Source organism: Motacilla alba, chromosome Z, assembly GCF_015832195.1.
Source record: "Motacilla alba alba isolate MOTALB_02 chromosome Z, Motacilla_alba_V1.0_pri, whole genome shotgun sequence".
Classification (NCBI taxonomy): domain Eukaryota; kingdom Metazoa; phylum Chordata; class Aves; order Passeriformes; family Motacillidae; genus Motacilla; species Motacilla alba.
Window position 1 is genome coordinate 60,544,790 of NC_052046.1, and position 14,960 is coordinate 60,559,749.

The 14,960-nt window shown below is 39.9% G+C and overlaps 1 protein-coding gene across 1 annotated transcript in view; it reads right to left on the reverse strand.

Moving 5' to 3' along the window:
- The window catches only part of RCL1 (RNA terminal phosphate cyclase like 1), a 32,405-nt gene that overhangs the window by 13,766 nt on the left and 3,679 nt on the right, over positions 1 to 14,960 (reverse strand). Inside the window, exons 3-7 of the mRNA XM_038124323.1 lie at positions 14,401 to 14,576; positions 8,276 to 8,350; positions 6,917 to 7,041; positions 4,306 to 4,431; positions 2,612 to 2,768 (exon numbers count right to left, since the gene is read on the reverse strand). Coding sequence (XP_037980251.1) covers positions 2,612 to 2,768; positions 4,306 to 4,431; positions 6,917 to 7,041; positions 8,276 to 8,350; positions 14,401 to 14,576 — 659 coding nt within the window. The remainder of the gene's footprint in view (positions 1 to 2,611; positions 2,769 to 4,305; positions 4,432 to 6,916; positions 7,042 to 8,275; positions 8,351 to 14,400; positions 14,577 to 14,960) is intronic.

Consider the following 14,960-nt stretch of genomic DNA (forward strand, 5'->3'; position numbering starts at 1 on the left):
CTTTTACAGAGCATTGTCTCCAGTGCTCTCAGGGGGCCCTTGTCTGCTCAACCCTCCTCAGCTCTACAGCATAGTAACTACTGGTAAAAACACAGATGGTGAAATATTTCCATAATGAGGAAAAGAAAAACAGGAAAAGAAATTCTCCCTTGAGCCCTGTATTCAACAAGTAGGTGGTGTCAAAAGACGTGGGACTTAAAGACTGCCTGTTCAGAGCAATCTACTCTTGCTTTTTTGGTTTTTAGTTTCACTAAACATCTTACCTAGGCAAAGAAACATAAAAAACTAGTACATTAAACCTAAACAAGCACTGTGCACTTTGCAACATGTTTTTATATCCCCTCTGTGTTCAACACTAAATCAAACTGACCTAACAAAAAACCCAAAAAGACCAAACAAACGAAAACCACCCCAAACAGAAAATAAATGTCCAAAAACCACATACCCTAAAAAATCCCATCCCAAAATAAAAAAAACCCTAACGCCCCAAAAATACAAAAGAAAGAAAATGAAAAAGAAGTCTTATCTTTCAAAATTCAGGCTAGCACTGTAGGACCACGTGTGTCATCCATAAATTCAAGTATGTATTCCCAAAACTACATAACAAAACCCATCATACTGCCCATGATGGAGGGAGAGGGGAATTCACTAAATAATGACTAAGCACTGCAGTGAAAAAGTAGCACAACAGCCAAAAATGCTAGCAAACTAGAACTTTTCCACAGTGAGCTGCTATAGCGAAGGACAAATAGTCGGTACACTGCTCAGCATTTTTCAGTCACTCTTGGACCGAAGTCACTCACACATAAAGGAGTCTTCCAGCAGCACCAGCAGTACTATAGCAAGCCACAGCTAACAATCTCACTCACTCAGATTCTAATCTTCAAAGACACTGAAACCTGACACCCTATTACTTTAAGATTCAAAGACTTGTCTGACACTGCTTCCTCCTCAAACTTTTTTTCCTGTTGTCTTAAGATCCTCACTACCCTTTGCAGAATTTGACTCATCATATTCAAATGGCTGCCATACACTAAAGCAGAAAGTTACTCACTTTAGGCCTTTCCAGCCCTCTTCATTTCGCTAGTTCTCTGACATCTGACTCTGTGCAAAACATATTATCTGGACAAACTGCCTCAGTAGTTTTAATCTATCAAGTGCTAAATGGTTTCCAAAGGGAAAAAACCCAAAACATTGTTGCTGATGTAGAAACTGGATTTTTGATGTCTCTGGACATATGACTACCAGAAGATGGTTTCCAAGACATGTACACAAATAAATGTACCAAAAGATTTTTGTAGTTCACACCTGAAATAAAAATACCTTCATGACACTACATAATTGCAGAAACAGACAGATGTTTTTGTCACTAGCTGTGACTACATTCTCAACACAGGCCAGACTTTCAAATACAAGGGGTCTAGATTGTACCCAGCAACCCAGGAAGAACATTTTGGTGGTGGCATTTCCACGAGACAAGAAGCCTGGGCTATAAAAGTCCTTTAGCAACATGGTTTATATGCTGAATAAACATAGACAAAATATTAAGGGAAGACTGGAAAAAGTTGCCAACTGGTAATTCAAACAGATAAAAGATTTGCAGCAGGGAAAGAGAAAAATAAAATGGGCACAGATGATCAATCTAACACAGGTATGGATGGGATTTATGAAGTTGAGGTGCTTTTTTATATTTAACTGCATTCTCTAACATAGAATCCGGCAGTTTTAACACTTTGCGAAGTCACATAGCTTACTACAGTTCAGAGTAACTACTTGTTTTTTTTAAATAATGAGCAAAAGTTGTAGATGACTGCCTCCTAAAGGCCAAATGTGTTTTATCAATGCTAAAACATAGTTATTTAAACATTTGTGAAGATACAAAACAAAGCAGCTGGAAGGTTCTTTATTAAATCAGAAACACATCAGGGTGCTATTTGCCAAACCATTTGTAACACTGAAAGCTGCTTAGCCACTGAAATTCTTGCCACAAATGAAAATCATTTTAATAAAGAAAAAAATCTATGCTGAGGAAAACTGTGATGCACTTAGGATTCCTAAGTAAACCATCCTAGCTCCCTTCCAAGAACGCATTAAGACAATTCTTCATACAATCAACAATTCTCAGCACATCTGACTTTGTCATCATCATCACAAAGTGGTCAACATGAAGCCTTGACAGGCTTTTTCCCCTTTCTGCCTCTCCTATGTTCTTCCACTCCTAATGTCCCATTCCAACCACTAGTTTAGAAGCACGGACTATGTTACCCATCCATATTATTTAGAAGAGTAACAGCCCATGTGAAGCTAATTGAATTCTATTGCAGACAGAAAGCGACAGAAAGCAACAGAAGAATTTGCCACTCCCGTGATTTATAATAACACATATCAGACATTGGAAATAGTATGCCCCAGTAAGTCATTACACTGTTAAAGGAACCATGCAAAACCACTCTTTACCTGGATGAAAAAGACACTGGCAGCATCAGATAATTTCTCTGCTTGGATCTGAGCCTGTCTGAGGGTGCCACCAAACCACCTATCCTTTTACCTATTTTATCATCTCCTTCCCTTACATCTATACACACACATGCAGAACATATTGGCCACTTACTCTGTAGACCTCCTCAAGCAGCAGCTTAGCACAATTCTGGCCCAGCTCCTCAGGAAGCACAGCTGCTCCCTGGCCCTGAGGGTTTGAGGCTAGCTCAGCACTGAGAATAGCGCCGTTGATGGTTTCTGCAGTAAGGCACATGCCAAAACCTGGTGATCTGAAAGAAAGCAAAAAAGTGCATTTGATTAAGGACAAAATTGGAGTAATAACCAAGAACTTCAAGTCACAAACAGCTCCTCCCATAGGATGACAAACATCTACAATAGATTGACGCTGGAAAAAGAAAATTAACAACTGCACTTAAAAGTCAAACCCAGTACCAGTTGCCACAAAACCCTCTATGATGGCTTTTCCTGGGCCAAACTCTCTAAACAGGAAAAAAAAAACAGAAGAAGAAAATGAAGAGCCATACAAACCTCAGAAATGTTTGGGTTTGTTTTTTTTTTAATAGAGGAGGATACCTCTCACATTTATTTAATTTGTGTTTGATAAACATTTCAAAGGTATCTGGTGTTTCTTCTCTGTGACATTCAAAACCAAAACTACCCTTCTTTAAGGCTTCAGCTCTTTCCCCTAAAAGCTGCAAAATATTTAGCAAAATTAGACTAATTAGTTAGTATCAAGGATAATGCTATCATACTGGATTCATATTTAAGATGAATGTCACAGTAGCATGAGAAACCAAGCCAGCCAGGTTGAAAGTGATTCAGTTCCTCTTCCCATGCTATTGTTTATCCCTCTACATGAGCTGCATGTAGTAAAAATAATGTTGCTGCCCCAAATAATTTGACTTTTTAAATTTCATAAGCAGATGAAAAACAAAATTGAGACCCCAAAACTACTCAGCTCCCAGAAATATTTTTGCAATTCTGATCCTGTAAACAGTTTGGAGCCATTAAAGTTACAATCCTGGCATGTTAAATATAATGAAGGATTGGAAAAGACAAAAAATACTAAAAATTTCTTCAATAATTTCTAGGTTTGTAAACGTTTTAATCTAACAAATTTTAATGAAATATTTCAAAAAGCAGAAACAGTGAAAGAAAACATGCATGCCTGCATTTGAGCATACAGACAGGAAACTATCAAATGAGTTATCCATAATCTTTCAACCTCAAGGAAGAAGACAACAGGGATGACAGACACCAGCAAAATTGTCTGAATTGCATCCACCACTTCTGTGTTCTGTTGCCAAACAAAATCTGTGGAAGTACAATAAATTAATTTTCCAGTCCTTGACAGTGAGAGGACACTCCTCCAGCCATCCAGCAGAAGACAACCCATACTGCTTTAACACTTCCTTAAAACACCTCGGTCCCATCCTTCATATTATCCTTTCCATCAGAAGGTGTTCAAGTCAACTTTGAATCTTGGTTTCCTGAACATATCATGACACCTTGATCCTAATCTCTCTTCAAAGCAACAGACTTAAAAATAAAGGGAGCTAAAATTGCCTGTAGTGGCAGTAGTGATGTATTGCATTCCTTGTTTAAGAAAACACATATATCCCTAATATGTAAGTAAAACAAATGTATCTAGTGAATTACCTCTTCTTTCTTTGTGAGAAATATTTATTTCAAATCAACAAAATAGAATATTGTGATCTAAAACTCAGTAAAATTAGATCTGGACACCCTGGCAAATGAGCAAATGCAGAATTACATGTCTGTTTCCTGTAAATTCTGGATACTCACTTTCCAGAGCTGACCCCCTTCATATGGTCTGTGTAGATATAGATGTCTGGGAGGAATTTATTCAGGATGCCCCTTGCAGATTCCACCATTCTGTTTGCCATCTGTGGTGACACTCGGACAGAGTATCTACATTTCTGAGCTAAGAAATCCATTGCAATCACAAGAAAAAAACTGAAAGCAGAGATTGACAAAAGTGAAGAGGCCCCAGTGCATTATTTCAGAAAACATGTGCTTTATACAACTATTAGTGGGCTTTTGTCAATGTTCCTGTTCCTAGAGAACCATATGCATGTAAGTGCTTTCCACAGTCTTTTCGCTGATATACCTTGAATGAAGTGCACAGAGCATGTGCTGAAGAACAGATTATGACTAAGTAAACATCTATCTTGAAAATGCCCTTCATCGAATTTAAATTGCTGCTCTGTCATCTTGTACTTTCTTATGATGGAGGAAGTCCCACGTGCTCTGTTCTTCATGGTTTATTGAAACATGATCCTGAGTGAAGTTTCTGAGAATTAGCAGCAAAAAAATCCTGCCTTTCTGTTTCTGTCAGGGAGAAACTGGGAAGATGAATAAGAAATTAAAAATAAAAAGTTCCAACAGAATAAAAATTAAAAGGCTCTAAGAAAAATATCTTCACAGTCTCAAACTATTTTGCAGTGTTCTGAGTTCTATCAAATTCAGAGTTCTCTAGTCACTCAGCATCTGAAAGTTCCAGGAAAGAAGAACCTACCACCTTACCACCCTCCCCGAACCACCTCCTCACAGTATCTAAGAGATGAACAGCCTTTCTGATCTTGTACCCAGGTGCTGCTTCAGAGAAACTCCAAAAGATCTTTAAATGCACAAAGCACATTATACTGTAAATTCCAGCCCCAACTATAATGCAGACTCACACTCTACCCATCTGCACATACATTCACACAGCAATGGAGAGAAATACACTCTCAAAATTCCCAGTTGGCAGGGAAGAATTTTCTTTGCTATTTCTATACCATCATACAAATTTCTATAGCATCTCCCGTGGAGTAGGCAAACCCAAACTTTAAGATCTTAGGGCAAAATCATAAAAAAATAATCAGAAAACGAAAACTGGATGCTCTGCACAGTTGATGCACTCATTATTTTGGATTATATAAAAGGCTGCTGTAATACGATCTCCACAGCTGTGAGGAAGATTTACTCAGATGAATGTTGGAGGAACAAAAGTGCACATAAAAAAGACATAAAGACTTATCCTTCCAGATGTTTTGTATTCTGTTGCCTTGAAGGACCACTTAATAGCTAAACTAAAATGAGTCTGCCTCTCACCATGCCTAAAGGCAAACCTATACCCCTGAGAAAAGGCCCAGGAAAGCCTACAGCAAGGCAGAAGTTCAGAATTCAATCAGATACATCAGCCAAAGTGGTCCAGAATTGTGCTGCATATTAATGTCAATTTAGAACAACGGCAGTAAAGTAATGATCATAGCTTCCTCCTCCACACAGAAACATATCTACTTACTACAGAGCAGAATAGAGGCATAAGAAAACTACTTGCTCCACCAATATACCACTACTACCACCACTATACCAGAAACTATCACCAAAAGCACAATGAGCTGCCTCCTTTCTGTTCTACAGCACATACATCCAGTAAAACTGCTTTTGCTTGGCACTACTGCACTTCTAAATGCTGCAATTGGACAAGGTAGTCAAAACATCCAGTTTGTACACACAGTTGTGATGGTATGCCATAAAGTAAAAGAAGAAACAGGCTGCAAATCTACACCTCTGGCAGAAAACATGACCTCATTCCTGCTTTCTTTTTTAGTAATCAATGCCAAATCATGTTTAGGACTCTCAAACACAAATTAAACTACATGTTGGCCATTGCTTAAGACAGTTTCATGTAAGGGATTTCTACCTTCTTTCTACAATGACAACAGATTCACGATAGATACCATACAAAGGCCACATGAGAAAAAAAGTCAAAAAGAAACAATCAATCTAAAACATTGGCTAGATTTGCAGTTGTTTGAAAAAGGAAGGAGTATTTTGTGCCCTTATCTCCATGTGGAATAAAACCTCCTCCACTGCCACCTACACTGGTACTACCAAAGGTGAAGAGCCAAAGAACTTTCTTTCAAAACACACCAAAAAGTTGAGTGTATGGTGCAAGGTGTAAACAGAACTAAGATTTAACTATCACACTAAACTATCGCCCCATCTAACTTCTGCTAAACTAGTAACTGCCAGATGTCACATATTCAATGCACAACTAAACTACATTGGTTACTACTGAATTTACACACAAAGATTTCTTTAAGCGCTCCTCCATTATATGATGGAAGGTATTTTAACTTTTTCTTGCTATTGAAAAGATTTTAAATAGCTCTGAATTTATTCAATAGCCTACAGATGTTTTTTGAATAGCAATGTTTTGAACACAGGAGTTTTGTGACACAGTCCTGAAATCTAGTTGCATGACCCCTCTGTGTAATGTTGGCCTGTGCTACCTAGATACATGCTCAGAAATGTGGGTGCACCTCTATGACTTCCAAGTTAGGGGACTTCTTTTTAGTAAGCAAAGCCATTTAAAAGTAGAAAGACAGACAAACAAAAAGGATACGCAGTTCCTCTGATGCGCTTGATTTTTCCAGGGTCTGTGAACTGAACAGGCTGCAAGACCTTTCTCACTGGGCAAGAAAACAGTATCTCTCCACCCCCTTTGGGAGGCATTCCTCTTCGGTTGATCTAGAACAAATAATGGAGGAAAAAAAGCAGGTTAGTAAATAGTACAAAGAATGTACCTACACACCCCAAAATTACACTTTTGTTTCTCATAGAATAAAATGTTTAAGTAGGGGCATTATGTGAACACAGGCAAGAAAACCGCATCCTAAAAACAGAAATGGATTTTGCATCAAAACTAAAAGCAGGCATTGATTTCTTTGTTCCTCTCAAGTAAAGTAAAGCAGGGCTTCTCAATAGGAAACAGTGCAAAACCAAACAAAAACGTCTTTACGAAAACAACCTTGGCTTAAGACTTGTCTCTAGTAGCAGATTGCACCTCACTGCTGAGAAGACAGTTTGAGCTCAGCTGATTACAGCATGGTGCTGATAATGCCAAGGTCATGGCTTTGATTCCCATATGCAACATTCACTTAAGATTTGGACCTGATGATCCTTACAGGTCCCTTCCAACTCAGAATATTCTGTATGTGAGTGACTAGAATGAACTCATTCCCACTAACAGGTCTGTCTAGCCTGACCCAGTCCCACCATTCCAAGCCAAGGATGGAGCTAGGACATGGGCCAGTGAGTGGGTCTGGGCAGGGAGGCCCACAGCCAGACAGGGCAGGGCTGTGGCTAGCTGAAGGCCAGCCCTGCTGCAGGGTCACAGGAGCAGAGGCTGACAGTGCCAGGACAATGACATCGGCACTTGGGCTGTGGGCAGGGTGGGGGTGAGGGGTGAACCTTTGCAGAGCAAGACACCAGCAGGCCCCAGCAGGGCAGCTAGAGCCTTCACACATTTCTCCCACCTAAAAGAAACCCAAATGCTGTTTTGTATCCAGATTTACTGGGCCTCTGAAGACTGTAGTCTTCAAGAAAAACTTCTTTCCTCTATTTTCCAAACTGGAAACAAACCTCAACTACCCAAACCTCAACTACCTACAGATCCAGCTCCCCTACAGGTGAAACAGGTTAAAGATACCATTTTTAATTCTTAGCCCCAAGCATGGGGCAGAATGAACAAGTAGAAATAAAAAGATAATAAATGAACTGAAAAGCAACAAAAGGCAAAAAGGTTTCTCAGTCTTCTTTGGAGACTCAGGAAAGTCACTACTTTCTCCTTACCCTCTCTATCACCATGTGGCTCATAGCCACAATGAACTATCTGTGAGAGACAGAAACCCACAGCAAGCACATGGCCCCATGTGCTTTCTTTTCAACACATGCTTGAAAAGAAAGGAACAACCTGTCTTACCTTGATTTCCAGACTTTCACCATCAATTCCAAACTTCTTCAGAAGGGGTAGAGCTGTTGCCTTAAGGACATCAACCTATGCGGAACACAGAATTTTAAGAAAAGACTCTCTTTTGGAAGTTAGGTTAGTCAGTAATTTTAAAAAATCACTAAATTATGAGGTGACTAATAGAGAGAAGTCTTCTTCATAGAAGGTATTTTATGGAAAAACACAGAAATGCAGCACAGAGAGCTTCATGTAGTTAGCCTACCACAACACATCATCACTAAAAAAAAAATTCCTAGAACAAATTGCTGGCAGATAGAATTTTCTATTCTGGCTTTCTTCCTCAATCTGATTTTGAATGCCATTATGTAAAACAGCATACTTATTTCTCTGAACAGTGAAACATTTCTCTGAACATTCCTACATTATTGAGAAAATAATATTCTTCTGTCATTACTAAAAAATTCCTATAGCTAAACAAATTAATACAAGGACCACTGCATTTTTTTTCAATCATCACTGCAAGAGCAGGCCCTTGATTTGACAGAAAGATGATTTTATCAACAACTTTTTTTTTACCTGTTTCTAAGAAACAGAAGCTTATAGGTAGCTTCTATTCAAGCACTTAAAAGAATCTGAAGTGGGTAACAGATCATCAGTGTACTCCCTTTTAAGCCAGGTGCTCACCAGGTCCAGGTCTGAACAGAATTATCCTTGTCATTGATCTTCCTAAGACTACAGGGACTGCCCTCTTCCTCCCTCTTCTGAAACTTCAGTAGTGTTGCCAAACATGATATAAATTATTTAGCAGTGCAACAGCACAGGGAGTTACCCAAGACAAAGAGCTGTGGAGAGACAGGATCAGGACAGCGTGACCAAAGAGAAGATAAACACAGATGAAGGAAACAGTTATGAGGTAGACAGCATTTGAGGAGGCAAATAAAAAGCACCCTCCTTCCCACACCTTCAGCCAAAATTAATAATTCTTGAATTTCACTTTCTCTGCTTTGAAGAGAGTGCAAGCCACTGACAAAATTGCAGCACATACCTCACCTACAAATCTGTGAGCATTTTGTTAGTGGTACCTGAGGAGCTATGAGTGTATGTTGTATTTCTCATTTTCAAATCCTGCTGGACAACATATTTCCTTTATTACAGAAAGGCATTTGGTGTTGTTTTTAGTATAAATACTTGAATGCCTACATTAAAATAAACAAAACTGCAAGCCAATGCTTAACTTCTTTTAACTTACAATGTTTACAGTTTTTTAAAGCCAGGGTACCTTGCTTTGGCCCTTCAGTAGTATTCATTAACTATACAAATTCGACTTTTGGAGTAAAGCCTTTACTAACATGCAAGTGCACAAGCATGTGAATACCACTGGCAGAAGTCTCAACAAGCTGATCTGGTTCAAATTAAATTACACAATGTTTCTTCCTCCTTCTCATGAAACAAAACATACCAGTAAAAAACAAAAACTTTACTGTGTAGGTTAAGAACTCAAAAAACGTCAAGACTTGTTGTAGTTTTCAGTCCTCAGAAAAATTCCAGATAATACTTAGAGGTACCAGACAAACAAATACAAAGACTGACTGTTCCAATTTTGCAATAAACACAGGAGGCAATCAGCAGTATTTGAAGAATGGGAGAAGGCTGTTCTGCCTCACAGACAACCAGGGAGTTGGGCAGGAGGTGAAGCAGTTCACTGAAAATTACAAAACAGCAGCTGAACTGAGCTATAAACCCATTTTTCTATCCTTTTGCCTATCCTCAGCCATCCCATCCCTTAGCTTCCCTGGGAGGGCAGTTATTCCATTTCCAGAACAGACAGCACAACACCAAGTTGCATCTAAAAAGATACATCATACAGCTGATGGTATACCTTACCACAAATGACAACATTCTAAGATATATAAACATTGCTTATTCGGAAAGCTGTGTAATGCAAATCACTTATCACTTATCTTTAAAGAAATCTACAGTAGCTAAGAAAAAGGTAGAAAACTAACTTTAAGAATCCCTTATCCAGTGCAAAGGTATAAAAAAGAAACCAACCAAACAAAACACCCAGATAGCGACCCTGCAGCACATGGATACCTGAGAAAGGGAAAAGCAAGCACCAGTTGGCCTATATATCCATTGGCATTGCACATATCATCGAGCCCCTCCTAACCTACAGTGTTAGGTTTTGCAAAAAAGGGCCTAGATTGGGAGAAAGGAGAAGGAAAAAAACAGAGTTTAACAGGGAAGAAAGAACGGTGGGAAGAAAACTCAGCAGGAAAAACGTCTTGTTTTCTACAGACAATGCTGAATTCTGATTAAGATTGAAGATTACTGCTCCTAAGCTAAAATTTCATATACTAGTCTCACATCAGCATGACAGTCATTTGAACTCAAAGCCCCCATGGTATAGCTGTAAAAAACTTCAACACCTGGAAACACAAACATCAAGAATGATTACTCTAAAACAGGGTACTGCAGCCATATCTAAATGTCACAATAACAATACATAGAAAATGAAAGGAAAATAGGAGCTATCAATTGCATGCCACCTCCATTCCCTTCAAAAAGACTTTACAAAGGGCACCCCCTGAATACATAATCACTATACAGAGAAACTTTAAACTGCCTTAACCCAGTCCCACATGGTTGGTCCCACAAGCCACCCAGGGTCAGACCTCACCAGTGACAGGACAGGAAAACATATTGCAAGTGTAGGCTGCCAATGAATAGTCCAGGCTGGTATTCCAAAGGCTTACCTCTTCCTGACAAGTGAGAGCAAAGCAGCATTCCTTTCACCCATTTAGGATGTATTACTCACACAGTAATAACACTGTGCAGTATTATCATACAATCATAGAATGTTTTGGGGTTGGAAAGGACCTTAAAGATCATCTAGTTCCACCCTCTGCTGCCATGGGCAGGGACATCTCCCACTAGACCAGATCCCCATCCAACTTGGCTTTGAACACTGCCAGCGTTGTGGCATTGACTATTTCTCAGGCTGATGTTTTCCAGTGTCTAATGACTTACCAAATAATATGGATAATATTAATAATGTCAGCACAGTCACACTTGGAACAAGTGGCCACATCTTTAGGAGTGATGCCAGTTGTCAAAGAGCTTTCCATTGCACCCTATTGGAGGGCTATTAATGTATGTAAACAAACACCACAGTAAACACATGCTTTTATACTCCAGGAACGCAGCCTGACCTGTGACTCACTGAACTCAGCTAAAGTCTTTCCTTCTACAAGATGTCCTTTAGAAATTCTTCCTCTCACCTGAATCTCTTCTACTCTCCTCACAGCAGGAGATCCACAATATTCCCTTGCATACACCTGACAAGGAGGTCTCTGGTGAAAAGCAATCACATCCCACAAATAATTCTGTGTAAATGGCTGTGCAAAAGCCAAGTTTCAGTGCTGAAAGCAGACTTCACAAAGCCCAGTGGGTCAGCTTACCTGTTCACTCCCACCATGACAGAAAAGTCACCCTCCCCTGCTTGCACATGTATTCCTGCTACTTGCCTCCCACTGGCTACAGTTCTTCATAAACTGCTCCAGTGCGGATTCCCCATGAGTTCATGAGTCCTGCCAGCAAACCTGCTCCAGCATAGGCTCCTCTCTCCACAGGCCTGCAGGTCCTGCCAGGATTCTGCTCCAGTGCAGGCTTCCCATGGGTTCACAGCCACATTCAGGCATCCACCTGCTCCAGCGTGGGACCCTGCACTGGCTGCAGGTGGACATAAGCTCTGCTGTTGACATCCGTGGGTTGCAGAAGGACAGCTGCCTCACCATGGTCTTCACCGTGGGCTACAACGGAATCTCTGTTCCAGCGCATGGAACACCTCCCATTTTTCACTGACCCTGCTCTCTGCAGGGCTGTTTCTCTCGCATACTCTCACTCTTCTCTCCAGCTCCAGGTTATTCCAATGTTGCCCCCCCCCCCCCCCCACCTTGAAGCTGTTACTCCAGCAGTGCTACCACCGTCACTGATGGGCTCAGACTTGGCCAGCAGTGGGTCTGTCTTGGAGCCAGCTGACATGGCCTCTGTCAGATGAGGGGGAAACTTTTGTCAGCTTCTTACAGAAGCCACACCTCTGGAACACCCCAGCTCACAAAATCCAGCCATGCAAATCCAATACAACCCACTAAGTTGAAATAGAGAGGTTGCTACATGAAGAGCAGCAGGTAAAACACCTAAACTTCCACACTGTAGTCACACTGGTTTGTCTTTCCACCTTTGAAAAGCAGAAAGCATACAGATAGATAAACAAATTCACAAGCACCTATTTTTGGGCAAGCATAGGTAATAGTTGTTCACTGAGTTACATACACCCTCTGCCTACTGAAAAATAAAAACCAAAATCGATTTAAAACCAAGTTTCCATTTACTTAAGCATACAAATAAATTAGGGTAACACTTAAATTTGTGCTTTTAGTCTCAGAAACCAGCAGAGACATATGTTATATCAAAGAACTGGTAGAAGTCCTCTAAGTACCTTATTGGTGTGCACCAGGATTAATGTTTACTCAGGCAAGTTAAACAGACATAAGCCAGTTAAACCAATTTTAGGAAGTGGTATTCAGTTACAACCACTTAACAGTTAGCAAGTACGAGCTGAGTCACAGTAACTGAAGTTGCTATGGTGGTGTCACTAAGAACTAAAATGTAAACTCTACTATGAATGAACTTAAGATGTAACTCTTCACACACATTTGATTTACATTCAGCGTACAGAGCTTGGGAGTCAGCTGATGTACGCCAACCCACTTGTCTAAGTTTTGGCAAGTGCAAGCACCCTTCACACACAAAATAGCCTTAATTCTTGCACCCATTTGAACTAAAACAATTTAATCTCAGGCCCATGCAACTGATGCCCAAAAGGAGATAATTTCCAGAATCAAGACTCCATTGCTCAGATGAGTGTCCAAATTTACTTGAAAGCAATATGAACATTGGACTACTCTTCATCTCCAGATTATTGCAAGGAGTTCTCCATTGTGATTAAACAGCCAACAAAAAAGGACTTCTTTGATTCTTAGTACTTACCAGTTACAATAAGTACTTTTAATCAAAATGACTGAAAGGGTAGCAAAAAAATACTTCCTCTTTTTTTCTTATAGTGCTCTGTACAACCCACTTTGATCACCCCTTGACTCATGGGGATGTCTCACAGAGCCACAGGTGAGAGAGTGATTTTTTTACATGACCAGAGAAACATAGCTGAAAAGTCAAAAATCCAAGCAGGACTCGGGGCATCATGTAGTGACTGTAGTTATACTTCACGAGTATGTGTATTCATTTAAACTGGTTACATTTTCAGATTACAATGTGTCCTTAATTTACTCAGAGGAAGACAGGCAGCATCCAATCACCATTCAAAGAGTCATGCTGTTCTCCAAAGGTAGAAGTTTATGTTTGGAGTTCTTGGAGAAAAATAAATAAAGACCGTGACAACTAATCATTACTTCAGCATTCTGACCACGTCTCCCATAGCTCATTTGTGTAACAGCAATGGTACAAAACAAAGGACTGCAGATCAGTAATAGAAACCAAGGCAAGAATTTCACAGCCATTCGACCTACCACACCTTCTGGCATGTTTCTGAAGAACCAGAGAGTTATTACATACTTTTGCTACTGTAATTGCCTAATCACCTGTTTCTAATAGAAAGAAGGCTTGACAGCAGCAGTAGTATGACTATGTCCAGAATCCAACAGAAGAGAAAGATTCTTTCCTTTTTGCATTTATATTTTGAGGACACTTTCTTCTTTATAGAGTAAATACAAGTGTGGGGCAAGAGAAATAATCCATTGAAATTCTAAGAGAAGAGGAGAACCAAATCTGTGTCAGGGCCTCACAATGTATTTAAAAGGACTTTGCAGGGGAGAAGACAGAAGCCGTGAACTGAACGTCAGTTCAGTCACAGGAATTATAAACTGAAGTTTAGAGTGCGATACACTCTAGTTTAGCAGGTGCTTCTTTGACTCAGAGAGTTTGCTAATGCAGCAACAATGGATAATTCTGGATGTGAGGGATGCTAAGAATTCAACATGTTTTAGAAACTTCTTCCCAATCTTGTTATTTTAAGGGGAAAAAATATCCTTCTCTGATACTTAAACTTTATTACTTACCGAAGGATCTACTTGATCATTTGTTACTCCCCTCAAGACAATCTTCAATGGATGCTTCATGAAAGGTGCCAAGCAGAGCAGACTTTCCAAGTAGTAGCCAATACCACGGCTGGGGCTGCAGTCATGTTCCAGTGAGCCTCCATACAGAAGACCAGGCTGATAATACAAGGTAGTACCTGGGGAAGGGGCCAGGGGAGCAAACCACATGAGAGCACTGTAAAACACTGGCCATTAAAACAGCATAAAAATACTTTGCAGCAACGTATGAGGCAAATTGGAGGCAGAAGATTATATGGAAGGCTAAAGCACTTCCAGCACACTATTTACATGTCTGCAGCTAATAAATGGGTCAACACATGAGTGTCTGTCTGTCCTGCACACCATTTTCTTCCTTTTCCCTTCTTCTAAAACCAAGGATCTCTTAGCAATCTCCAATATGCTGATACTAGCAATTATTATTCTCCACAGAAGCTAAACCTTCATCAGTCTATTGGGTCATTGGAGTCTTGGCATATCTGATGCTAACTCATTTGCCTAACTTACTAACTAAAGATCATTAG